This window comes from Panicum virgatum, chromosome 8N (genome assembly GCF_016808335.1).
Source record: "Panicum virgatum strain AP13 chromosome 8N, P.virgatum_v5, whole genome shotgun sequence".
Taxonomy (NCBI): domain Eukaryota; kingdom Viridiplantae; phylum Streptophyta; class Magnoliopsida; order Poales; family Poaceae; genus Panicum; species Panicum virgatum.
In genome coordinates, this window is record NC_053152.1 from 15,429,168 (window position 1) to 15,455,925 (window position 26,758).

A 26,758-nucleotide genomic window follows, 5' to 3' on the forward strand; every position below is an offset into this window, starting at 1 on the left:
CCTAAATATGTATATAAATTACCCACCTCTGCTGCTATAAAAAATCTAAAGCTACAACCTAATCTTGGTGTATGTTACCCACCTGTACAACTATAAAAATAATGCAAATAACCCCCTAAATTTGCATATAATATGATTATTAAACATTGAAGTTATCCCTAAATCTGAATCTAAATTATATAATTATAATAAAATATTAAGGTGCACCAATATAAAACTTTAAATTACTATTTTATTATTACCAATATATTTTTATTATTTTTATATAAAAAATACTAACCATGATGTGTCTCCTTGTATTCATGTATGATGAAAAAGATAAGAATACCAATTCACATACAAATGACTCAACTAAATATATATCAAACACATATGGGAATGTGATGCAAAATGGAATCTATTGCAACTACATAATAATAAATATGTACCCTAAAGTACGTGTTAGAATATTTAATAAATTAAGGAAGGCATGATATAGATAATTGTATTATTAGCTATAAGTCTTATTTTTATATTAATTCTAATTAGCCTATGCGGTTTTATTTTATACATTCGGTTTTATTTTAAAAACCAGGTACACAAGATTCCTAATTGAGAAGGAAGTAATAAATTCTAACTCAAGGGTAGCAGACAGAGCGACGCATTTGAGCAGTGGCCTTGGCGGCATTCTAGCAGTGGCACGGATCAACCATGCAGGCAAGGTGAAAAATGCTGTAGTCCTGCTGAAGCACCAGAGAGGCAGAGACGGGCACGCGGACGTGCACCGAAACAAGCATATCACATTCCTTCCACTGGGTGCTTCCGTCGAACACCTATCATGCACCAACTAGTACGCACCTGACTGCGTGTGATTTGGTGGCTGCCCGGCAGCGGCCACCCACGGCCGGCACCCGTTGAAGAGAAGAAAGAAGAGAGCCTCGGCGGTCCTCCAGGAGCCGTCGTGGTGACGACCTTGATATCAGCGTACGTGTGGTACGCTAATCCACGTCTCCGAACAGCCGCGGAGGAACTCGATGTGCACGGACGAACAGCAGCTGCACAGGAATCAAAGTTGTCGCAACCTGCACAAGCTTCCCGGCAGCCGCAATCTGAACAGCAAGCAGCTTGTATAAAGAAACCCCAGTAATCAACTGCAAAGTCCTCAAATGCATCGACAGATTCACCAAAGAAGTCTCCAAATAAATGCAATTCATAGCTTTGTTAAAAGCAAATATTATAGCAGACTGTAAGGGCAGTCCCAACCCAGTAGTTTTCATAGATCCCACGTCGCCCATGAAACCGTGCAAAGAAACTGCACTCTCCAACTCTGAAACTATTCACATAGATCCATCTTGTTCAATCAGTCAATTTGCTCAGCTCCTTCAACCAATCACACCAGCAGCAGGGGCTGGCAAGGAGTCCAGGATCCGCCCGAGGAAACTACTCCTCGCCCCCAGCGTAAAATCAATCGTTTCACAATGCATTGGAGCTGGAGCCGACTCTGTTTCTCATAGGAGAGACGATTTCTCTCGATTCTCTCAATTCCCTCATTTAATTTCATGCCAGCTCAGCTCTTTTGTATACGTGGCCTGGTCATTAATGCTATGAAAACGACGCATTGAGACTACCCTAAACAGATTGAATGATGAAGTGAAGGAGAGAGAATAAGAGAGAGAAAGGAAGTGGGCTAGCCAGCTTCGATATAAGAATCAAGAATTTTGTGAGAGAGACATGTGGGTCATATATTAATAATGAAGGACTAAACCACTATATGAGTAGGCTGAAAGATAGGCTATAAGAATCCTTACAGTCAATAGTTGGCTAAATTATTAACATTTCTCTGAGTGTTACCGGTCAGGCCCATACAGATAAGTCCGTTCTGCGTGATTTGGTACCAGAGATAGGTAAGTCAAAGAGAGCGGAATCATACAGTTAAAGCATCAGAGGAGATGTGCGCATCCACAAATCAAGATCACAACGAGCATCGCAGTCCAAAACCAGCAGTAGATTAAAGCAAGACGCAGACAGCAGCAGCATGCTTTGAGAGATGATGGTGGTAGCATCGTCTCCCACTACACCACAACACCAAATTACCGACGGGAGTCAGTCGGTAAAAATACAATATTACCGATGGACAGTCCGTTGGTAAAGTTTCTTGATGGATGGTCTGTCGGTGATTCTTGTTTTACAGATACACGGTCTGTCGGTAAATGTATTCATATTTACCGATGACTAGTCTGTCGGCAAATCTGTGTACTACATCGAACTATCAGTCGGTAAATGTAGAATCCATATTGGCGCCGGCCTTTTTCTAAACTTTTCATCTTGTGCGGTTTTTTTTTGCAAGCGCGTGCTGCAGAATCAAAGGCATGCTGTCCGAAGATTACAATCTTTCTGATTGGGAGAACTTGCTAAACCAAAGGCATGCTGCAGCTCCATTAGTGCCTGCTATGACCAATACATCCACACCAAGTGTTGATGATGCCCATCGCTATGCACATGATGCCCTTGTAATTTTCTTATCCTGCAGCAAAATTTCTATTTGTGATATGTGTTGACACAGAATCGCGCCAACACACTTAAATGCGCTAGAACGCGCAACGATCGTCAAAACGATCAACACAACGAAAACCCTGAGCGGACCGGTCTGACCGGTTTCGCCGACCGGTCTGACCGGTGCAAGCAGGGAGCTCGCGAAGGCCTAGAACAGCGAGCTCGGGAGGGACCCCGTCGGAGCTCGTGAACGTAGGGTTGCTCTGAGGTCGGCAGGCCACTCAGAACGTCTTCAAACGCCGTCGAGACGAAGAAAGAAAGCAATCTAGGGTTGGAAAAGGCTAGGGTTTGAGAGATAAAAAGTAATGTGATTTTTGTATTGATTCGATTGGGAATAACCTCAATCGGCATTAGCCTTTATATTTATAGGCCGGGGAAGTCGTACCCCTTCACGAGTAGGATTACATGAGGACTCTTTACAAAAAACCTAATTCTACTCGAACTGTACAGACCAGACCGGTCTAACCGGTCGGCCTCGGCAGGTGCCAAATTTGGTTGTCAACATATGCCCCCTGCTTTTTAGTGAGTTTACAAACTAAAAAACAAAATAGAAGTATTATATACAATACTAGGGCCTAAAAAATACTGCTAAGGACGATTCTCATAAACCGGCCATCCTTCTTCATGCATCTTGCCACATGCTTGGGTAGAATTTCTTCAAGTACTTCCCATTGATAGCTCTAGGTAGTCGATCTCCTTGCAACGTCTCCATCATGTAGGAATTCCCGAAGATAACTTTAACAACTCTATATGGACCCTTCCAACTTGGTGACCACTTACCAAACTTATTGCTTTTCATCCCAAGAGGTAATATTGTCTTCCAAACTAAATCCCCAACCTGAAAAGATTTATCTTTTACCTTCTTATTGTAAGCTCTAGCAACCCGAAGTTAGTCCTTTTCAATCTCCTTTAAAACTTTCATATGCTTGTCGGTCACCTCATTAATAATATTCATCATTGAATTATAATAATCAACAGCAGAAAGATCATTTTGCTTAGCCAATCTATAAGCGTCCAGATTTACCTCAATGGGTAAAACGGCCTCTTGACCATACACAAGCTCAAAAGGAGTAACCTTGGTAGCACCATGACGAGATATACGATGAGCCCAAAATGCTTCGGATAACACTTCATGCCACCTTTTAGGATTTTCTTCTATTTTCTTCTTAATAAGCTTGATGAAAATCTTGTTACTTGACTCAGCCTGTCCATTGGCCTGAGCATAATATGGAGATGAATTGAGCAACTTGATCTTGTAAGACTCGATAAATGCGCATACCTCCTTTGATATAAATGAAGAGCCTTAATCCGTAGTCAAAGTTTGAGGAATACCTATGTGTCATATTCTTCAAAGGAACTGCTTCGGTCCACTTAGTAAAATAATCCGTAGCAACCAACACGAAGCGATGCCCCTTTGAAGATGGAGGATTAATTTGTCCAATAAAATCCAACCCCCAACCTCGGAATGGCCATGGTTTAATGATAGGATGTAACGATGCAGCAGGTACCAATTGCAAATCCCCAAACTGTTGACATTCTTCACATCCCTTATAATACTTGAAACAATCCGAAATCATGGAAGGCCAATAAAAACTGGTTTTCCTAAGCAACCACTTCATTTTAGGAGCCGATTGATGAGTACCACAGATGCCTTCATGAACTTCTCCCATAGCAACTTTGGCCTGATCCGAGTCGAAACATTTGAGAAGCAAATCTTCGGCGGTTCGACGATAAAACTCATCATCAATTAAAATATACTTGAACGCTGCACGCCGAATATTTCTCTCTGCACCACGACCAGGATCTTTAAGATAGGAGATTATAGGAACTCTCCAATCCTGATCTTCGGTTTTTTTCATAGCCGCATCAGTGTTTTCTGCAATCTGATTGGTTAGACCGGTCTCCGGACCGGTCAGACCGGTCGGGGCGGTTAGACCGGTCGCGTCAACCGGTTTGACCGGTTCGTCCAGAAACTGCAACTCGGCTATCATTTGCATCGGTCTTCTAATGTTAAATTTTCCTTTTCTAATATTATAACTAGATGCTTGCTGAGCCAGAGCATTAGCCTGTCCATTTTCTTCTCTTGGCAAATGTCTTATAACAAATTCATCAAAAGAAGAAATAACTTCGAGGCACTTATCAAGATATGCATTTAATGAACCATTATAACATTGGCATACCTTGGATACTTGCTGCACAACGAGAAACGAATCACCAAAAACTTCAGCATGCTTCACGCCCATGGATTGTAAAATTTCCAAGCCGAATAATAATGCTTCATACTCAACTTGATTATTTGTGCAATATTCTTCTAATCGGTTTGAGATTTAAAAAATAGCACCACTTGGAGATATAAGGACAACACCAATTCCTCTCCTATCATCATAAACCGATCCATCAAAATAAAGTTTCCATGGTGTGCAAAAAATATGGCCGATTTCTAAATCATGCTCATCATTAATCCGATGCCCAATAATGAAATCCGCTACAATTTGGTCTTTCATAGACTTCAAAGGTTTACAAGCCAAATCATATTCTATCAAAGCATATGCCCACTTGCCGATTCTACCACTCAAAATCGGCTTTTGCAACATATGTTTTATCACATCGGTTTGACATACTGCTATGCATGTACTAGATAGTAGATAGTGTCGCAATTTAGTACAAGCATGATATAAAGACAAGCACAACTTTTCAATAAAAGTATACCTTATTTCCGCATCAATAAGTCGTCGGACTATATAAGTAACAACATACTCCTTTCCTTCGGTCTCTTGAGTCAAAACAGCTCCAATAACTTTATCTTCGGCCGCTATATAAAGTTTAAAAGGAACACCTCTCCTAGGTGCTTTAAGAACCGGTGGCGAAGACAAATAGTATTTAATTTTCTCAAATACCTCTTGCTGTTTTGCCCCCAAGTAAATTCGGCTTCATTTTTTAACCGAAGAATAGGAGTAAAAGCATCAATCTTTCCGGACAAATTAGGAAAAAATCTTCTCAAATAATTTACCTTGCCTAGAAACTTTTGCAAGTCTTTCTTGCAAATAGGAGCCTAACTTTCCTCATAGCTTCAATTCTTTTAGGATCAATCTCTATGCCCTTCTCATGAATGATGAAACCAAGAAATTTTCCCGCCGATACTCCAAAAGCACATTTGAGTGGATTCATCTTCAAACCATACCGACGCATCCTTTCAAGAGCAAGTCTTAAATCGGCTAAATGAGAATTCAAACTGGCCGATTTAATAACAATATCATCAATGTACACTTCCAAGATAACACCAAGAAAATCATGGAAGATCAAATTCATAGCCCTCTGATAAGTTGCACTGGCATTCTTTAAGCCAAAAGTCATAACCACCCACTCAAACAAACCAACAAATCCGGGACACACAAAGGCCGTTTTAGACGTATTTTCCTCGGCCATGAATATTTGATTATAACCCACGTTACCATCAAGAAAGCTAATAACACGATGTCCCGATGCTTCATTAATTAGCATATCGGCTATAGGCATAGGATATTCATCCTTAGGAGTAGCTTTATTGAGATATCTAAAATCAATGCAAACACGAATCTTGCCCGGATCTTTCTTTTCAACGGGCATAATATTAGAGATTCAATCTGCATAACGACAAGACCGAATAAAACCAGCATCTAATAACCGATTAATCTCCTCTTTAATTCGGTCATCAATACTAGGATTGAAACGTCTAGCAGGTTGTTTATAAGGTTTAAAACTGGCTTTGATTGGTAAGCGATGTTCAACAAGATCACGACTCAATCCCGGCATTTCAGAATACTCCCAAGCAAAACAATCGATATATTCTTTTAATAACCTTATCAAATCGGCTTTAAATTCAACCGATAAATTCTTGTTTACAAAAGTCGGCCTAGGAATAGTACCATCACCTAAATCTACCTTTTCTAAAGAATCAGCCGACGTAAAACCTTGGCCCAGCTTGTCCATGTCTTCTGATTATTTAATAGTTTTGCACATATCGTTTGTACGCGCCCGATAGTGCTCAATGCGTTGCTGGAGCCACTCTGCATTGGACCAGTTTGACTGGTCTAACCTACCGGTCTGACTGGTTGGCTCTGATGGCCGATCCGAAGAGTACCGGTCTGACCGGTCGTAGGACCCGGTCCGACCGGTTGCACCTGAGTCGCCTGCTGGACTCATCTTTACAGCATTAAGTGATTTAGCCGATTTTCCATCGACTTTAGAGTTGCAGGAACGAAACCCTCCTTGGTGCAACTAATAAGTTCATAATCGGACAGATCCAAGCCCGATAAACACTTGATGTTGTCATTGGCACCAATGAAATTGGAATTTGCGGTAGCTATGAAGGAAGAAGTGTCACCAAGCACTATCTCAACCTCATCACCGATCCACTGAATAAGAAATTGATGCAAAGTAGACGGAACACATTGATTGGCATGAATCCAATCACGCCCAAGTATTAAACTGAAGTTACCTTGCACTTCCGAGACGAAGAAGGCTGTGGCAAGCGTCTTACTTCCAACGGTCAACTCCATGGACGTAACTCCATTGGCACCAATGGGATCACCTCCACCTACACCGCTAACCGTCATGTTGGTCTTGATCAGCTCCTTGTCCTTCCCACCAAGCTTCTTATACAATGAGTAGGGCATAAAATTTACAACAGCCCCACCATACAGTAACATGCGAGAAATCAGCTTTCCATTAAGATGTCCCCTCATGTAGAGAGCTTTCAAGTGATTATCCGATTCCTTGGGCTTCTGGAACACAGCATCACGAGGCCCAAATTGAAGATGAACCACCACCTCTTCAGGAATTATGAGGTAATCCGAAGACATATGCACAACGTTAATCTCCAAATTGTTGCACTCCGGAGACGTCTCATAGTCCACCAATTCTTCCTCTTCCATCGTTGGAGGAGCTGGTTCTACTCCATCAACTCGAGAAACCGAAACAGGCACCGCTGATTTGGTTGTACTCTCTGCACTGGGCTCAACCGGTCTGACCGGTGGCTCAGGGCGGTCTGACCAGTCAGAAGCACCGGTCTGACCGGTCGCCGGGGTCGGTTCGACCGGTCCTTCTGCTGGCTGGTCAACTGTCTTGACCTGCCACACCTTGCCTTGAGGGATCATGGGTCTGTATTTGTTGAAGTACTCATCCCTCGCCTTCTCTGCATCCTGCTCCCTCTTTTCCTTATTGCGAAGACGTTGGAGCTTCCTCTTCTGGGTATGCGGCAATCCCTCGGGACACCAACGAGGTTGATGGTATTTGTCCGCCACATTGCTGCCACCGGCCTCATGATTGTTAGCAGTAAAAGGTTTCTAGACAGGAGGAGCAGAAGAAGTAGCCGATTTATCAATCACCATCGGCTCCTTACCCTTATCTTGCACAACCACTTTAATCTCGCCGATCTGAACAACAGTATCGGCTTTAGCCTTCTCTGGAGTAGCTTCTGATTGCACCTCTAACTTCATTTCCTTCTCATGGTATTCAACCTGCGGAGAAACAAATCGCGCCGGTCTCTGCTGAGATCGGTGTGACCGGTGGCGCCTGCTGAGCTGGACCAGATTGGTGTGCTCCCAATCGGTCATGTACTGGCGTCCTTGATCTTTCCTCCCTCTGATATGGTGGTGGATATGGCATTGGAAAGCACTGGAGCCAAATCCCCTCATGTTCCCACACCGGATTAACTGCATTTGACGCCGGTGGGGACCAAGGCATAGTAGCATACACCTCCTGTGGAGGAAACTGAGGACAATTACTCCTGCGCCTGATGAATTCCCTCTTTGGAGGTGAATCATTGCCCCGACGCGGTGGTGAATGAGGCCTCATTTTTAATGGCCGATCTTGTTGAACGGCCTTAGTGTACTTGTTCAATAACTGCCCAAAGGTAGGTCCCTGATTTGTACGCCTACCCTACAGTTTTGGCACATTTATTTTCCAAGTACCCTCTTCCGGATGTTTCGGCTTGAAAGTTCGGAGCTGCTCCCTGGGCCGGTCTGACTGGTCATTGTACCCGGTCTGACCGGTTGATGCTACCGGTCTGACCGATTGCGCCTGGACAGCAGGCTGACTGGAGGAACTTGCTTGCCCCCCGGGCTTAGGAGCATTAACAAAAATCCTCAAAGTTGGCTTCCCATCAGGAGTCTTCTCAGCAACGACTTCTCGGGCCAGAATCTTATCGTTTGCATTTATCGGCCTTGGATCTCCAATCACCACATTCTTCCCTTGAGCCCCTTCGGCTTGCTCCGGCCGAAGGAGAACCTTTGGATTATCCAGTTCCAAAGTATGGATAGGGAAGGGGGTCTTGTCTACTTGCATCTCAGAAAGCACCAATCATCTTTCATCTACAGCCGATTGGATCTGTCGACGGAAAACATTACAATCATTAGTAGCATGTGAGAAAGAATTATGCCACTTACAATATGCATGCCTTTTTAGTTCTTTCGGCTACGGTATAGCATGAGACAAACGAATGTTTCCATGTTTAAGTAATTCATCAAAAATCCTATCGCACTTGGAAACATCAAAAGTAAATTTCATCTCATTTTGCCGATTCTTTTGAACCGGCTTAAGCAAAGGACACATAGAAGGTTTGTCCTTTGACGGCCAAATAAATTCAGCGGCGTACACTCCCTTTTCCTCATCGTCTGAACAGTCGGAATCATTCTCAACAACATGCGTGTTAGACCGATGAGGCTTAAAGGAATCTTTAGAATTTTTATACTTAAATTCAACACCAACAGCTCACATTTGCAAATGATTAACCGTAATGAAATCAAAACCTTCTAGTTTCTCTTTCGAATAAGAACGCAAGCCATTAAATGCCAAATCCGCCAAATCTTTTTCCGAAAGAGACGAATTGAAACAACGGTTTTTTAAAGCTTTAAATCTCTGGAAATAATCCAAAACCGATTCATCTCGGTTTTGTCTAACCGATGTTAAGTCTAGCAATTTAACTTCGGCTTCCCCACTAAAGAAGTGATCATGAAATTTGCGCTCTAATTGATTCCAATTTAAAATCGATCCCGGCGCAAGCGAGGAAAACTAAGAGAAAGCGGTTCCGGTCAAAGATAAAGAAAATAAGCGAACGCGCAAAGCATCGTTAAGACCCGCTTCTCCCAGTTGCAAGACATATTGGCTAATATGCTCCCAAGTCGTACGAGAATCTTCACCATTAAATTTCACAAACTCGGGAATGCGCCAACCAGCAAGATATGAAACGAAATCAAACTCTGGAGGATACGGCTTTTGATATAAATGCGACCCACCCATATTAATCCCTAGTTTAGATTTAAGCACATCGGCCAAATCCTCTTTAAACCTGTTGAAATTGGCCTGATAAGTACCGCTGGCCGATGTATGCGAAGAGGCCGAAACACGTTGCGTGGTAGGACAGGTGTAAGTCATGCTTGTGTTAGGAATCGGCCCTCAGTGAGGTCCAGATCCCTACTGTGATGTAGTATGAGGCCCGGCATGCATCACTATCTCATTGGTTCGGCAAGGGACGGCCGAACCGGGAATAGAAGCGTGTGGTGCAAAGGGCACTGGACACTGTCTTGATGGACCGGTCTGACCGGTCGTGTAACCGGTCTGACCGCCCACACCGGTCTGACCGGTGGAGGAGACCGGTGGGACCGGTGGCGCGTGGACAGTAGATGGCAACGGCGTTTGCCCTGGAAACGAGTTCGGCGACATCCGAAAGAATTGATCCTGGGTAGCAGATGTGCCAGCTGAATTCGTTTCTGGAATATAAGTGCCATCCTCGACACCTTTGCCCTTTTTAAGTGCCTCAATCTGATCATTGAGCCCAGCAAAACTCTCTCCTACAGCTACTTGCGCGGCTGATATTTTCGAATCTACCATAAGAGAGAATTGCTTGACTAATTCAGAGGGATCATTAGGAAGTACCTCAACCTTGTCTTGGTTTAGCTTAAATGATGGCATCACGAACTCCCCGACCCTCTTGAATAGGCCTCCTCGCTCCTTTTTGAATCCTTGAAGGAACTGCTCTTTCAGGTGCTCTTTAGCGATGAGGTAGGCCGTGCGCTCGTCTTCAGTGAGTTCCAACATGGTCGCCTTGATGACGTTGTCGTTGTGAATTTCACCATGAGTACCCATCTTTCCGGAGAAGTTAGATTAGATCGGTTTTTAAAAACCAGATTAATCTGTTCCCCAGCGGAGTCGCCAAAAAGTATGTTGACACAGAATCGCGCCAACACACTCGAATGCGCTAGAATGCGCAACGATCGTCAAAACGATCAACACAGCGAAAACCCTGAGCGGACCGGTCTGACCAGTTTCGCCGACCGGTCTGACCGGTGCAAGCAGGGAGCTCGTGAAGACCTAGAACAGCGAGCTCGGGAGGGACCCCGTCGGAGCTCATGAACGTAGGGTTGCTCTGAGGTCGGCAGGCCACTCAGAACGTCTTCAAACGCCGTCGAGACGAAGGAAGAAAGCAATCTAGGGTTGGAAAAGGCTAGGGTTTGAGAGATAAAAAGTAATGCGATTTTTGTATTGATTCGATTGGGAATAACCTCAATCGGCCTTAGCCTTTATATTTATAGGCCAGGAAAGTCATACCCCTTCACGAGTAGGATTACATGAGGACTCTTTACAAAAAACCAAATTCTACTTGGACAGTACAGACCAGGCCGGTCAGACCGGTCGACCCGACCGGTCAGACCGGTCGGCCTCGGCAGGTGCCAAATTTGGCTGTCAACAATATGCTAGCTGATCATCCATCTTATACTCGTTTGAAATAGTTGCATCACCTGCCGCAGGTTGGAATGACTGTCATACTATATGCTATGCTGAGATCACAACAAGTTGTTGCTAAGGGCACAATTATTTCAACTAATCCAAACACCATAGTAGGAGACCAGCCTCTTGGAAAGCAATTTTGTGAAGTTATTGTGAATTTGGTGCTGAAAAGAGATGCAATGCTGCCTCGTCCTTACGATAATATAGAATCTATGGCTGGTGCATATATGATGTCAATTGCATGGCCATACAAGAGGGTAATAATCAATTTAGCTTTATTTTTTCTTTGTTTCTTTGATCTGTGAGGAGTAACCAGCATTTCCTAATTGATTCTGCTTGTGACAGTTAAAGGTTTGCAATGATAGGACATCAAAACCTTCTCATGGTGCTGCAGGAGTGCAGGTACATTTTTTGAAATTTACATTTTCATCAAACTTTGAGCTTCTGGTTGCTCATATATCTTGAATGTTGATTATTTCTTTTGGCTGCTAGAACATGTTCTTTATTTTTGTTGGCTGCTGCAAGCAATTTTGGAGGCTGATTATTATCTGTATTGATCATATTTTGGCTGCAAGCAATATTGATCATTAGTTTGGCTGCAAGCAATATTGATCATTAATTAGTATTGGACTGATTATTATTCTGTATTGATCTTTATTTTCAGGAAGCACTGGGCACTGCTAATTAACTAGTACCAGCTGAACTGGTAGGACCTTTTGTTGGATGATCTTTTGGAGGCTGTGGTGATTTCAGTGGAACTTTTGCTGGCTGGGATGACACCACTGAGGAAGCACAGTACATCAATTGTTGCACTTGTCTCATGTGTGATTTTGGTGGAAGGTTAAACCTCTGAATATGATGTCTTTTGTACAACTAAGCTAATGGCTGTGCAGCAAGGCTATAGATATATGAACTGATAGTTGTTATCTTATCTCGACTCTTGGCTTGTATGGATGATGTGCTACATATATTCACCTATTAAGAATATGTTAGTCTGATTATGTGGAGTAATATATGACTATATGGTGTATGGATCACTCGTTGAATCGAATATTCATCTGGAATTATATTGGGACCTTGTTATGAATGAATGTTCTCATTGTACTAATTAAATTGCGGTTAAGTGAGTTTTATTTTATTTTTACTATTGAAATTATCGCGTTGGGTGGTCAGTCGGTAAAGATACTTTTAACATAAAACTGTCTGTCGGTATAACCTCGCTACGCACAGTCAGTCGGCAAATGTTATTCTAACAGATTGTCTGTCGGTATAAGTAGAGTCCGTCGGTAAAAACTTTTACCGACGGGACTAGCACCGACGGGAGCTGTCCGTCGGTATAAGTTTATACCAACTGATTGTCCGTCAGTATATCGATTTATACCGACAAACTGTCTGTCGCCGTTGCGGGGTTGTGGTGTAGTGTCCACCAACTGGCAAGGTGAAGGGGAGGGGGACGCGCCGGGAAAGGCGGAGACAAGGGAGATGGCTTGGCTCCAAGTCAACGGGCACCATCACGAGGAGCCAGGTGAGTTGACTTCCAGCGACTGCTGCAACTTTAGCAGACTGGAGCACCCAAATTCCAATGTACAGAAGCGATGAATGCACCCGAGGTAGAAGCACTCCTCCTATCAAGCCCATCACTGCAGAACTTTGCAGTTTCTGACGCTTTGACCAGTCTTCAAGTTGTAATGTCATTTGAGAATATGGATGAAGATTTGAGAATATGCAGGAACACTGGAGCTGGGGAATGCATACAGGCAGCAAATTCGTGCGATGTATAATAGATATAGCCCCGAAACCCAACAATTTCCAGTGACAAAGGTTATGATATGCTGTCCAGAAAAAAAGGCAAATATTTTCATGCAGTGAAGGAACAGAAATTTTACTTTAAAATGAGACAAACAGAGAGAAAAGTACTTCAATAATACAGTGTCACGCTGTTTCCAGGAAAAGAGAATTTATAAAACAACGATCTGAGTTCTGAAGAGAATTCATGTCATCAACTGCTCATAGAGTAGGTTTCACTTCATCTTGGACATCAATTTCTCCTTGGAAGGATCATGTTTCTTGCATGCTGGAAAGGGGAGACCTGAAAACTCAATAACATGCTAAATTAGCACCACAGGAAAATATTATAAAGTCTATGATTCTACTGATATTAGGCTATGTAAGACAAAGTTGTATTTAAAAATCGATGCCAACAAGTTAGTTACGATATGCACTGATAGTTCTGTTGCAATTGATCTTTGGCTTTAATAGACTAGTTTGGGAAGTGTCATTGCAGGTGAAAAAAACATGAAACCACAACTTATTTGATGATGTTGGGAGTGTAATAATCCTAGAAATTCTATTTGCTTTAGTTGTCAGCCTTTGCAGCAGAAAAAGGAAGAGGAACGCTACTTAATACATAACACAACATAATGAAACTACATTATCTGAAGAGACAAAAGCAATGTGAGTGTGCATACCTAATCAAAAATTGGTACGTTTTCCATTGAGCTTATTAACAATATCAACTATGGAAGGCCTTCTGTTCCGATCGGCCTCCACACACTTCAGCCCAATTACAATGCATGCTCTTACTTGCTGGAGACCATTGTGATTTAGTGATGGGTACTTGTTTATTATTTGCTCATCTGTCTGCCAATTTTTATGTACCTGCAGGGTTGGATTTAATCCGTAGTGAGAATGTATCAAACAGATGCATGGAAATATTCTAAACAGATGTTCCAAATTTGAAGCCATAAAGCAATACTATCTTACATTGTCGACAAACAGTCTTGCAGATCTGTCTTGAGAAACTGCACAGTTCTTCTCTCCAGTCGTGATCTCAAGAATAACCATGCCTAAACTATATATGTCGGACATGGTGGAGATTTCACCTCTGTATAGATATTCCGGGGCTATGTACCCACTGCAAGAGTTATTAAAGAATAAAATGGCATTTACTCTATAATAAATAGAAGAAAAAAATTATTTCTGTATATTTCACAGTTTGTTTCGCCTTACTTATATCCCTTAACGTTGACTGTGTACATTCGGGTCTGCTCTTTGCCAAAGAGTCTAGAGAGACCAAAATCAGCAATCTTTGGAACCCAGTTATCATCCAACCATATTGAGTTAGGCGCGAGATTCATATGAACAAGGGGGCCACTAATCAATTCCTTGTGAAGGAAATGTAAACCCTGGCAGATCCCCTTAATTATTTTGAAACGCGTGTCCCAGATTATTAACGTAGTGTCTGCTCAAGGAGTCAAGGAGTAAAGAAAGTACTAGTGAATTATAAGTATTATAAGATAGGAGTGTCCGAAAGTGTATGTTCCTTACATTATTGGCAATAAATAAATGAAAATTGGAAATAAGAATCATAATAACTATTTTGACAATTGTTCATATCCTGTGGAGAGAGAGAGAGAGAGAGAGAGGTGCTGGATTATGTATTGCATACCATAAATATAATTGTCAAGACTTCCCTTGGGTAGATATTTGTAGCAAAGGCAGCTTTCGGTCATGTCTACAATCACATATCTTCCATTATTCTGAACCACTTTCTTCTGCGCTTCATGGCAGTAGTGAACCAGCTTTACTATATTTTCGTGCTGAAGTGCCATAAGGTTTGTAACCTCAGATGCAAATAATACACCGAGTGGCACTGCTGCATTTTCAGCAAGCCTCTTCACAGCAATCATGCCACCCCCTTCTGGAAGAACCCCCTGTCCAACCCTCCTCCATGGATCAGTTATCGTACAACAGATTTGTATGGAATAATTTGATGTCTAAATGGTAGGGGTCAGTCGCACCTTATAAACTGTTCCAAAAACAGATCGGCCAAGCTCTTGTTCAGGAGAGAAATCTTTGGTAATTTCCTTAATAAAGGTCACGGGTAGGTCTTTTGGTAATGTACTCGCAAGAGCAAGACTCTGCTGGCTCGCCATTTCTGATGGCCCTCTTGAAGTCTATGGATCTGAGAGCTACAAATCAAAGCATCTTGTTTAATAATGTACCCGAACACATACATCTAGCAAGAACATGATGATTCTTCTGAAACCATTAGAAAGCAAACCATAAGTCTTACCTTTTCGATTCATGAGTTGAAAAGGGGGAAATTTTGAACCGGGTGAAAAAGGGGAAATTAATTGAATGTACATAAACAAACTAAATCACAGCATCAACACTGAATACGCACAAGCATGATTGTAGTAAGCAGAAATATTTTAAAAATAACCAGATCCTAATTAGGAGCACGAACCTGCACTTGAAGGATACTGGCTGAAGGGAAGAACACTCGAAGGAGCAGTGGAGCACTAGCTCAAGAGGTTGAGGTTCTGAGATGGGTGCCTCCATTATTGCTATAAAAAAATGGAGAGAGAGAGAGAGAGCGAGATGCTACGAACCAACCGCGTAAACAAAGAGAAGTTGACTTGACTGAGGCCTAAGAGGCCCCATGACGATGAGCGCCCATGTGGTCACGCGCTTTGGTGATGCAGGGCAAGTAGTGCTAGCCTGCTTCTGTGCCCATCCCGCGGCCCGCAGCAGCCTTGCACGAGAGCTCTTGTCACCGCGTCCCGGAAGCTCGCGCGTCGTCAGCCATACTGGCTCGCGCGCCGCCTCTGGTGCAGGCTCCTCCAGTCCTCCTGCCGCCGGGTCGGCGTTTGCTCGATGCGGCGGTTGTTGGTGTAAGGGTGGGCAGAATACCCGAAACTCCTACGCGAAAAATCTGAGCTCGAACTCGAAAAATCCAACAAATCCGAATCTTAATTCTGGTTCCAACCTACGGTACCCGAAATTATTACAGGTAATTGGGGTATCGAACTACGGTACTCAAACTACGCGAACAACTCGAAACAGCTCAGCCCAAGCATGTTTATTCACTGCAGCCCAGCCCACCAAGCACCTTAACCCTAACCCTAGACAGCCGCCTTCACCACGCCCCACACTATCGCCACCAGAGTAACCCCCGCCCCCCAGCCGCCTCGACACTCGATCGTGCCACCACCTGTCGTGGCGCATCCTCACCCCCCGACGCGGCGACGCCCCGCCCCCGCCACCGCCGGCCGCCAGTGCAATCGGCCCCGCCGCCCACCGACGCCCCCGGCCCTGCCGGCCGCCTGTCTCCGCGCCGCAGCCCGCCACCGCCATCGCCCCTGCTGGCCGCCAATCTCCGCGCCGCAGCGCCTCCTCGCCCCCCCCCCCCCGACGTCCCCGCTTTCGCCCCCGCGGCCCACCCCTGCCCCCGCATCCTGCCGTGGGGCGCCCTGGCCAAGCTGCCGCCGCCGCTCCTGCTGAAGAGTTGCTGCTTGAAATCGAGTAGTTTGGGGTTACCCGAACGCGAACTTGAATTTTGGGTACCCCAAATGTTGGATTTTTATTATTTTAGGCAAATTTTTGGTATCAATTCTCAAAACTCCAAATTTCAAAAATTCGAATAACCCGATTCGAAATTTTCGGGTCACCGAATACCCAGCCATATGTTGGGGTGTGGGAGCGGCCTGGCCCGTGCGCTGCAACCTGCAAGGAAGGGTAGGCTCCGGCGCGAGCAGGAGAGGACCGCTGGAGCCATTAGTGGAGGATCGTACGGTGCCACGCAGTACCAGCGTCCGGCGAGTACGCGGCGCTGGTTGCTTGCACGTTCCAAGAGGCCAATAGGAGTTGCGTCGCTGGTACTCGTCTGCAGCGCATACAGCTCGAGCAGATACCCAAGAAATTATCCGGATAGGAGCCGAGCCAGCAGTGAAAAGCAAGTGTAGATTCCCTTGTACTGTAGCATTTATGCCGGCCTGTGGTTGTCACAGGAAACCTGCACAGGGCAAAAACACAAAGCACATTTGCATGCATGCTCGGATGTAAATACCAGCTACCGAGTCATAAAGATACTTCGTTACCGGTTCTACCGATGGGAAATACCAGCCGTTCCTAGAGAGGATGCCACGTTGACACCCGCAGACAGCTCTGTTATTATTGGCTAGTGTTTAATGGATAGTGAAGTGTTTCTCCCTATTTTATTTCTTTATTAGTTATTTGTATAAAATCGCCACGCGTATCCAGGCTAATTGAGTACATATGCTAAGGGGCCAAGAATCGGCGCAACGCCGTGAGTTCTGGCCTCACGTGGGGCCCAGACAGCACTATTCACAGTGGGGCCCATATGTACTGTTCACAAGTGGGCCCCACATAGACTGTTTAGAAAAGTTCACAAGTGGGCCCCACACGCAATGTTCAGTACTGTTCGTGAGGTTTTTTTTACCATTTCCAGTATAAGTCTGCCTTCTGTTTTTTAAAAAGGAAAAACTTCCCAATATTTACTTTCTAATATTTAAAACACCTGTTATCTAATATACACTTGAGACTTCCTAATATTTATAGCACTAGTTATCAAATATACACTTGAGACTAAAGTTCTAACAATATTTATTTATATGAACGATTCAGCATATAAAGGGGTAGTCTATGTGTTAATTTTACATCAACTGAGAATTTTAGATCGTTAAAAATATTTACCATCAGCCACTGTTCACAAGTGGGCCCCACACGACACTGTTCAGTACTGTTCGTGAGGTTTTTTTTCCCTTTCCAGTATAAGTCTGCCTTCTGTTTTTTTAAAAGAAAAAACTTCCCAATATTTGCTTTCTAATATTTGAAACACCTGTTATCTAATATACACTTGAGACTTCCTAATATTTATAGCACCAGTTATCTAATATACACTTGAGACTAAAGTTCTAACAACATTTATTTATATGAACGATCCAGCATATAAAGGGGTAGCCTATGTGTTAATTTTACATCAACTGAGAATTTTAGATCGTTAAAAATATTTACCATCTAACTAACTGATTGTACTAAACCAAACTTAAAAAAATATATCATAGCATCTTATCTGTACTATACGATCTCATAAGTCAATGATGTCCATAAAAGACAATAATACCTATCGTTACACACTACAAGTCTATTGTAAAATAAAAAATATACATTTTTATACAAAAAATTAATTCCATATTTCACAGTAATATATTTTTTTATATAATTTAAAACATCGTATGATCCTCTTTCGAGAACAGTAAAAAAAAATATAACTTCGAGTTAGCAATTTCCTATACGGGCGCACATAGCGCGCCTACCAAACTAGTAATCTACTATAGATCCATTAGTCGCAATTGAGTGGAGATAGTATATGAAACTAAATAAATGTTACCATCCATCATGTAATTAATTAAGTATATACAAATATAGTAGTACTTATTTAAACATATTAATATTTAGAAATATATACAAGTATATCAATCGATAATTATCAATATTATGTCACGATTATTATTACACGTATATAAAAATATCACGACAACGATGGTGAGGACCAGTGGTGATGACCCCTGGTGTGATGACTGATTGACAACCGCTGTGTGTTGATGTTTGTCTTTGTTGTGAAGTGTGGGTGAAGGGTGCGCGTGGCGGTCGACGGCACGAGGTAAAGGTCAAGTGAAAGGTTCGGAGAAGAACACGAGTAGTCTTGGACCGAAGGACCCGAAAATGCCGGGTGGAGTCACGGGTGGCCCACATGGTGCATGGATCGACAAAGGAAGCATGGGGGAAGGATGCGGTGGCGTGGGCCGAGTCGGCGAGGACGATGGCTAGTCAAGTAGACGGTCCGTGCAGCGAGTGTGCGCAAACAACTCGAAACCATCAAGGCGTGGTAGGAGGTCCAACACGTGCCGACATTAAAAAGGTCGCGTGGCGGCCAAGTGGAGACGGATGGTTTCAATGGTTTGGGCCTCAAAACCATGATCAATGGCTGGTTTCCCAATTTCGTTTGCAAAATCGGGGACGGACTTGGCGCGATCAAGGTCCGGGCGGAGAGCACGTGGCGCCATCGCGAAACTTGCGTCGAGACGAAGCAAAGTCGTGAAGGCGGCGTATCCGTCCGATGCTCACAGAAAAAGATGGACCATTTTGCCTTTGCGTGGACGTATATCGTAGTTAATAGCTTAGGGCATTTTAGTCGTTCGTGGGAGACTTTATATAGATAGGCATGCTAGTTGGAGGAGTGCTTTTGTCACTCTTTTTTTTCTCTCTATTTTTTTTTTGAGATTTTCAGATTAGGGCGGGAATGGAGGTCCTATCCTCCTTGTGTCCCGTGTGTCAAGATTTGAGTGAATTTTATGTTCATCTTTGTGTTCTTCGAGTTTTTTTCTGCGATTTTCGAGAGTATTTTCGTGTGATTTTCGATTTGTAACTTTTACTCAACCGTTTCGCGATTTTCTTCATGGATCTGTTAGTCCTCGTCGATGCGAATCTTTGGCTCAAGTTTTATCTCATTTCGTTGTGATTTGAGCGAGTACTTTTGATTTGAAGTTTGAATCCCGTGTTTGCTCCCTTCCCGTTTCTTCTCTGTTCTTGCTTCTACTCTGAGATTTTCTTTTGAGCGGAGGACCAAAGGGCACCCCAGCAGTAGAGGGGAGCGAGCTGTGCTTGCCTAGCAGCGGGCGGCGGCGGCGCTCGAGCACGCGCCATTTTTATTTTTATATTTTTCGAAAATATTTTTTACAGAAATATATTTTCAATATCACATTTTACAGTTTTGTACCCCTACCGCCCGGCAGGGGGGCGGTAGGGGGCCTGCCGCCCAGCAGCGGGGTGGCATGGACTTATATGTAATTTTTAAAAAATTTTATTTGCGCGGGAGCCCTTGGTGGGAGCCTGCCGCCCCCCTGGCGGGCGGCAGGCCCCCTGCCGCCAACCCACTGGGCGGCAGGGAGCCTGCCGCCCGCCAGGGGGGCGGCAAGCTCCCTGTTGTAGGCACCACCATTAGATACAAATAAAAACCATTAGTAAAGAATATGAATATAAAAAGTATAAGCTAGCAATTCACACTCATACGCAAATGAGAACGAAATAGGTGATGTATGAGAACGAAATAAGTATAACATGATGACATGTCCATAACAAAAATACAGAAACAGCTAGAAGCACATCCTAACCACCCCGGCCACCCCGGCCATGTCGACCTCTTTTACGCTGAGCGTGGACGTGGTCTGTAGAGTAGGTGTGTCGCTCTGGAGGCCCTACGTCTCTACCTGGACGTCCGGTGGGCACAGGTGTCTGGAAGGTAATATCGGCCTGCGGGTTAGGTGTAGAAAATAACCGACTCCAATCTTCGAAGTTTGCCTCAAAGGTATCCTGTATGGGCCCTATACAGTAGCAATTAAGATATCTTAATATCGTCTTATAAGTCATATATTTTGGTATATATTCATCATACGTACCTGGTGGTGGATACGAGGAATGACCCATATCAGGAAGCTGGTGGTGCGATCCTGTAAACCGTTCAAATTATCTAAAATATTCATAGAGATAAGAAGCACATGATAAATTCGGGCTACAGATTAGGTATTTACCTTGCGTTCCTTCTGCTGTCGCCGTAGGGTAATACGAAGAAGGTCCAGCATCATACCCCTGTTGTGATCCTATATGTAAATACAAAAGGAATTAGACTTCATACCACAATTAATTGAAATTAAGATATTAACTATATGTTTACCGAAAGGTCGTGGTGGTGCCTGTGTTGGTTGAAATGATTTCCCTGCAGCTGGTGCCATGGTACTAAACTGAGTTCCTCCGTGAGGTTGGTAAGGTGGGTGTGTATCACCTGTATGGACTGAGAATTAATTGTTGGCTTCAAAATAGGAAGTTAGTAAGTATCCTCACGTACCTGGATAATGCTGCTGAGACCAATAAGGTGCTTGGGAAGACTGATGCTGTGTGGGACCACAAGGAAACGAGGTCGAGGCTTGAGACGAACCGTACGAGTCATCGTACGATGTCCGGCTACCAAAGGCTTCAAGCATGGAATGGGCTCTTTGGGAAACTCGGGTCCAGGCCGACTCTTGCTCATTCCTATCCATCATAGATCCCCCTCGAATCCTCATCAAATTCGCCCTGGCATCTAAGTCCATCAACCTGCACAATTCAAACTGCAAGCAAGGAAAAAAAGGCATTAACACTGTAATCCAAAGTATTTGAAAAGCGATGATAATTTTGACTCACCGCCCCAGCTAATGCTTCATCCCTATGTCGTGCGTACCCATCCTGTGCTGTCGCAACATGCGGCTGTGGTTGCATGTCAGCATATATCAAGCGGCAACGAGTCTGAGGCTGGTACCAGCTCAGGTACGCCCTGTACGAAGCCTCCGTGTGTGCAGGGGTCGCAAGCGTCACGTTCTCCTCTGCCTGGTCCCAGCCGTCGACCCAAGGCTGCAGCCTTGTCACCCACATGTTGGAGAAGGGTTGCCCAGTCCTCGATAAACTAAATATTGAAAGCAATTTAGTCAAATATGATTAGTTAACTATACAATGCATAGTCACTGAAATAGTATATGAATTGTTACCTGTGGTCATGGCATTCGATCCGATCAATGCTGACGGCACAGGATACAACTGCCTTTGACCGAACTGTCTCCTGACTCTGTCCGGGCAGTGAGCCTCAATGTAAAAGTCGTACACCAACGCTGTAGTTGTCATCCATAAGGCATGGTCCTGAAAGCAAACCGAAGATATCCCGATCGGTGCACGAGTGTTTATAGCCAACTCGGAATAGGGCTCCCACACGACGTCTTCAGGTGTCAACCGATCAAAATCAGCAACAAAATCAGGATAGGCCCGACGAGACTACGTGGGCCCACCTCTTCTGCACAACATTAATAATAATATGTACAAATAAGAAATACAAAGAAGATAAAACAAAGCAACAGAATTGGCAACAGAATAGTACGAGTAGCAGTTATTTCCGTACCTGACGAGCGTACCAGAGAGTCCCCATGGTGGGCCTATCGTCCTCAGTGTCACCGTACATATCCAGCTCATACGGTGAGTGGTCGACAAGCGGGCGACCAATTGCTATCCTCTCGTACGACCAAAGCTGTAGCAGAATTGGACATCCTGTAAGAATTGCATTGTGCTTATTTTGCACCGATGCCTTGCAGAGGCCACGGTACGTGGCTGCAAGTACCGCTGCACCCCAACTGTATTGAGGCATTTCCTCCACAGCTGCCTCTGCGATCTCCAGTGCGTAAGGCACAAGCACCCTATCCACATAGGCCCCGTGTGAGTTGTTGAACATTATGTATCCAAACAACCACAACAGGTATGCCTCAAGGGATCGAGTGACGCTATCATCATCAGCATCATGTGCCAAATTGTCGGGCTGCATAGAAAAGATGAACATTTATGAGTACGAGATCAATTATAAAATAAAACCATAACTGCACTAGTAAAAAGCATAACTCTTACATTAATCGTTCCATAACAAGGTATGTACTTGGAACTAGAGGATCCATGCCTTGGCAGGGCCTGTTGCTTTTGGGTGCTCTTCTACATCAATCGCGATGTCAATATTTGCAAAACGCTCTTCTAGATCGTCCAACCACGTAGGCGGGACGACACGAGGCCTTACGGCATCCCCACTGATAGGAAGACCCAGCAGCATCGCAACGTCCTGTAGGGTCGGTGTCATCTCCCCACAAGGGAGGTGGAAGGTGTTTGTCTCAGGCCTCCATCTATCAACTAGAGCCGTCAGTAGGGACCTGTCCAGCTGTACTAAACCACTCTCAGCAAGACGACCTATAGTAAGAAGACCAGCCTCACTCAACCTGAAAAATAGAACGATCAAATGTAAGTACATTATGTACGAAACGTATACGAAACAAACATATTTTTAAAAACATAATCCGACGACGTATCACCTGGGCACCCATCGTGGCTCAACAGGAATAAACTCCGCTAGTGGACGTGGACGCAGCACGTTAAGTTTCACGCGCTGAACCACAGCAAGAAAGGACCGGTGCGACGAGTCTATGACTCCGTCAAGTAGAGCTGGCGTATCTCCGGCCATACCTAACACAAAAAAATATAAGTTTTCTGCATTTTCTACAATTTTTCTGCATATAAGTCCCTGCCGCCCCGCTGCTGGGCGGCAGGCCCCCTGCCGCCCCCCTGCCGGGCGGTAGGGGTACAGAACTGTAAAATGTGATATTGAAAATATATTTCTGTAAAAAATATTTTCGAAAAATATAAAAATAAAAAAAAGGCGCCTCGAGCACCCGCTCGGCGCCTGGCTCGTGCTGTCTGAGCACGTGTGGCTCAGGAGCTACCGCTCCAGCAGGCCAGCGGCCCTTGTGCGGCCCACGGAGGAGCGTGTGGCCCGGCAAGACAGAGCCAGGCCAGCTCGGTTGCTGGGCAGGCTGCCCCCATGCTTGCAGCACGTCAGCAAGCTACCAGCCCAGGAAGGGAGCAGGTTCCCACGCAGCCCACTGTGAGCTCTCTTTTTAATTTCTTTCTACATTTGTTTATTTCCTGATCATCGGCTAGAGCTAACTAGAATCATCGCGCGGCGTTGCCGCGCTTGTACTTTTGCTAGGCCACCACGAGTACTGTAAACCCATTTATCTACCTGTTTGATAACTATGGATAAACGTTAACTATACGAAGACATGAGAATTTACCTGAATCATTTCAAGGAACTCTCGGCTGAAATAAGCTGGTGAAAACATAGCTCTGGTTTAATTTCAAGTGTTGGGATCATAGCTTTACTCTGTTCACTTGACTTGTCAGCCAATTAGCCAACAATACTTTTCTCTTGAACCAAATCAGCACCAACCACCAGCGAGCAATATTTTTCTCTCATAATAAATCAGTACCAGCTACCAGCCATAGCCAAGTGAACAGAGTACCCATTTCATATATCGAGCAAATTGAAACTTAGGCCCTGTTTAGTTGGTGAAAAATTTTCTACAGTACCCATTAAATTTTCGAACACTTGCATGGAGCATTAAATGCAGTTGAAAAAATAACTAATTACATAGTCTAACTGGTTAGCATGAGATGAATCTTTTAAATCTAATTAGTCTATAATTGGATATTATTTGTCAAGTAATAATGAAATGTGCTACAGTACCAAATCCCAAACTTTTTCACCAACTAAACACACCCTTACTCCGTAGTTAGCTTGGTTTTATATTGCTATTTTTGGAAACCATGAATGTGAATTGAAATTATTTTGCACGGAGAATGAAAGATCAATCACTACAACATCGCTCTTGGCCCAAATACAGAAGCTAGTTACTTTTCTAGAAGTGGATCAATATCAATGGAAGAATCACACATTAACGTGAGATTGGAATTCAGGGGCATAGAGACTTGAGACACTGATGACCAAGGGCCGAAAGATTCAATGGCAGGTAAGGATGTGGTGTGCTGCGCGTGGCACAGGAACTCCAGCCGCATATATCTTTATGGCATCAAAGCTTTGATATTTATGCGCAACAAATGTTTCACAAAGGGGCATCTCGAATCACAACAAGCAAAGTGAGATAGTGAGATTGCATAAATCACAAAGATTAATTTCATATTGGAAATTTAGGGACATGCAATATGTCCTGCTCTTAACGGAAGTGAGAAGCTGTTGCATCTTGATTCTTTAGTAGCATTTGGTCATACAGTTTATCTGCAAAGACATGGCTGCAGTCGCTTGGACAAGCAGCCGCGATTGCCCTGGCCCTCAGCCGCCAGCGCCCTGTATCCAATAGTAGTCGATGCAGCAGAGGATGCCAGCACTCCTGCATATTCTGATCCTCCTCATGATGCTCCATGATGTCTGATTTTGCTCTTTCAGAGGGGAGGCAATGCAGGTGAGGAGTGCAACCCCAGCGGAAGTAGGGATAGCGCCGTGTGAACTGAAATTTAAAGCAGCGGGGAAGAAAGGGAAAGAGACACCAGCTAGAAGTAGCAGTGAGGGTCATGCTGCAAGCTGCAGCAGGGAGAGAAGGTGGCGGTGCCCGTGCATGGTGTAGCCTTCTCGATGCTTGCGAGGCGGAGGTGAAGGGAAGGAACGAACATACTCGATGATTGGCGTGGTACTTTGGAAAGTAAACGGTGGAGGGTGACGTGTGTTGGCAGAGGGAGGAGTGGGCGTTGCGGCAGGCGCGGAGCAGAGGGTCGTGCACGGTGCGCCGTGTGCCAGAGGCTGCGCCGGCGTGTGGTGAGCGTAGCCGTGAGCGCGCATCCTAGGCGAGGAAGTGGGCGAGGAAGGGGCGGCGGAGGGCCTGGAAGAGGAAGCGTCAAGAATGATTTGTATTTATGGTCATGTGACTGTGCGCCTGTTCCCGATGGCTGTAGAAACATGGAGAGACTTCCGGGCGACCGGTGTTTATATTGGACAGCGATAACTTCCGTCCGATCTGAATCAGACAGCAGATGAAAAAGTTGATGTTGTGGCCTAATGGCAGGTCAGAGAATAACCCAAGTTTCGATTCTTAAAGATGAGTTAGTTAATTAGTTCTTGGTGTCACTTTTTCTGTCTGTGCTATGCATGAATATTTAACACGTTGATTAGTTCTTGCAATTAATTTATGCATGCTGAGTTAGCATTTGTTTGGGCTGAGTTAAAAGAAAAGCAAAATAAAAATTAGTTTGTGTAAGCCAGATCGACTTTATCCTTACTAGGAGGGAGAATAGACATGATTGCTTAGATAGTAGGGTGATATCTGGAGAGTGTGTTGTCCCTCAACACAAGCTCGTGGTGGCAGACTTTCGTTTTCGGGTACGTGTCCACCGGGACAAACGTGCCAAGATTATAAGAACGAAGTGGTGGAAGCTTAGAGAGGAAGTGGCGCAAACGTTTAAGGAGAGGATGCTAGGTGAGGGGCCTTGGGAAGAAGAAGAAGATGCTCACGACATGTGGCTAAAGATGACGACATGTGTCCAGAAGGTGGCCTCAGAGGTGCTTGGCATGAGTAGGGGAGGCAAACAGGAAGGGAAAGACACCTGGTGGTGGAATGATGAGGTGCAAAGGCCTATTAAGGAGAAGAAAGAATGTTTCAAGTTCCTCCACCTTGACAAGAGTACAGCCAACATCGAGGGCTATAAATTAGCGAAAAGGGTTGCAAAGCGAGCTGTGAGTGTATGTTGGCGCCTACCAACGTCACTTGGCGATGACGCCCGCTGACGCCAAGTTTGGGGTGGTAGTATTTCATGAACCACGAATAAATCCGCAAGCGCACGGAATACCGCTGTAGCATTTTATCCGGGAGTAAACCGGGGTGTCATTTATATTTCCGCAGGGAAGGCGATGAGTGAGAGAATATATAGATTAGTTCGTGAGCTCTATCTAGTTTGGATATTCTCATGCATAAACTGGGGTAAGATAATAACATGGTAGGAGGTAGTGTGACACACACAAACTACCTTCTCGGATAAATAAATGATAAAGATTGCTTTAGGCCGGGAGCAAGGTAAAAGTCAAAGCTCGAGTCAGCTGTGCTAGGTTAGCTATAACTACACTTTCTCATTAGTTAGCTTGTCAGAGATTAAACTACACAACAGAGAGATCGCTATCGAAGCGACGGGAGGAGCCCGTACACCCCGACGACTTTATGTACCTCCAACCCCCCATACCGAACGTGGAGGA

The 26,758-nt window shown here is 44.3% G+C and overlaps 1 protein-coding gene across 1 annotated transcript; it reads right to left on the reverse strand.

Annotated features, from left to right (window-relative positions):
* Positions 1-13,050: 13,050 nt before the first annotated feature.
* Positions 13,051-15,914, reverse strand: LOC120684680 (cysteine-rich receptor-like protein kinase 40). The gene is made up of 7 exons (XM_039966562.1): positions 15,548-15,914; positions 15,099-15,269; positions 14,747-15,011; positions 14,308-14,539; positions 14,062-14,212; positions 13,767-13,956; positions 13,051-13,387 (listed from the first exon to the last, which is right to left on the reverse strand). The coding sequence occupies exons 2-6, from the start codon at positions 15,231-15,233 to the stop codon at positions 13,771-13,773; spliced, it is 969 nt and encodes a 322-aa protein (XP_039822496.1). The 5' UTR covers positions 15,234-15,269; positions 15,548-15,914; the 3' UTR covers positions 13,051-13,387; positions 13,767-13,770.
* Positions 15,915-26,758: the final 10,844 nt, after the last annotated feature.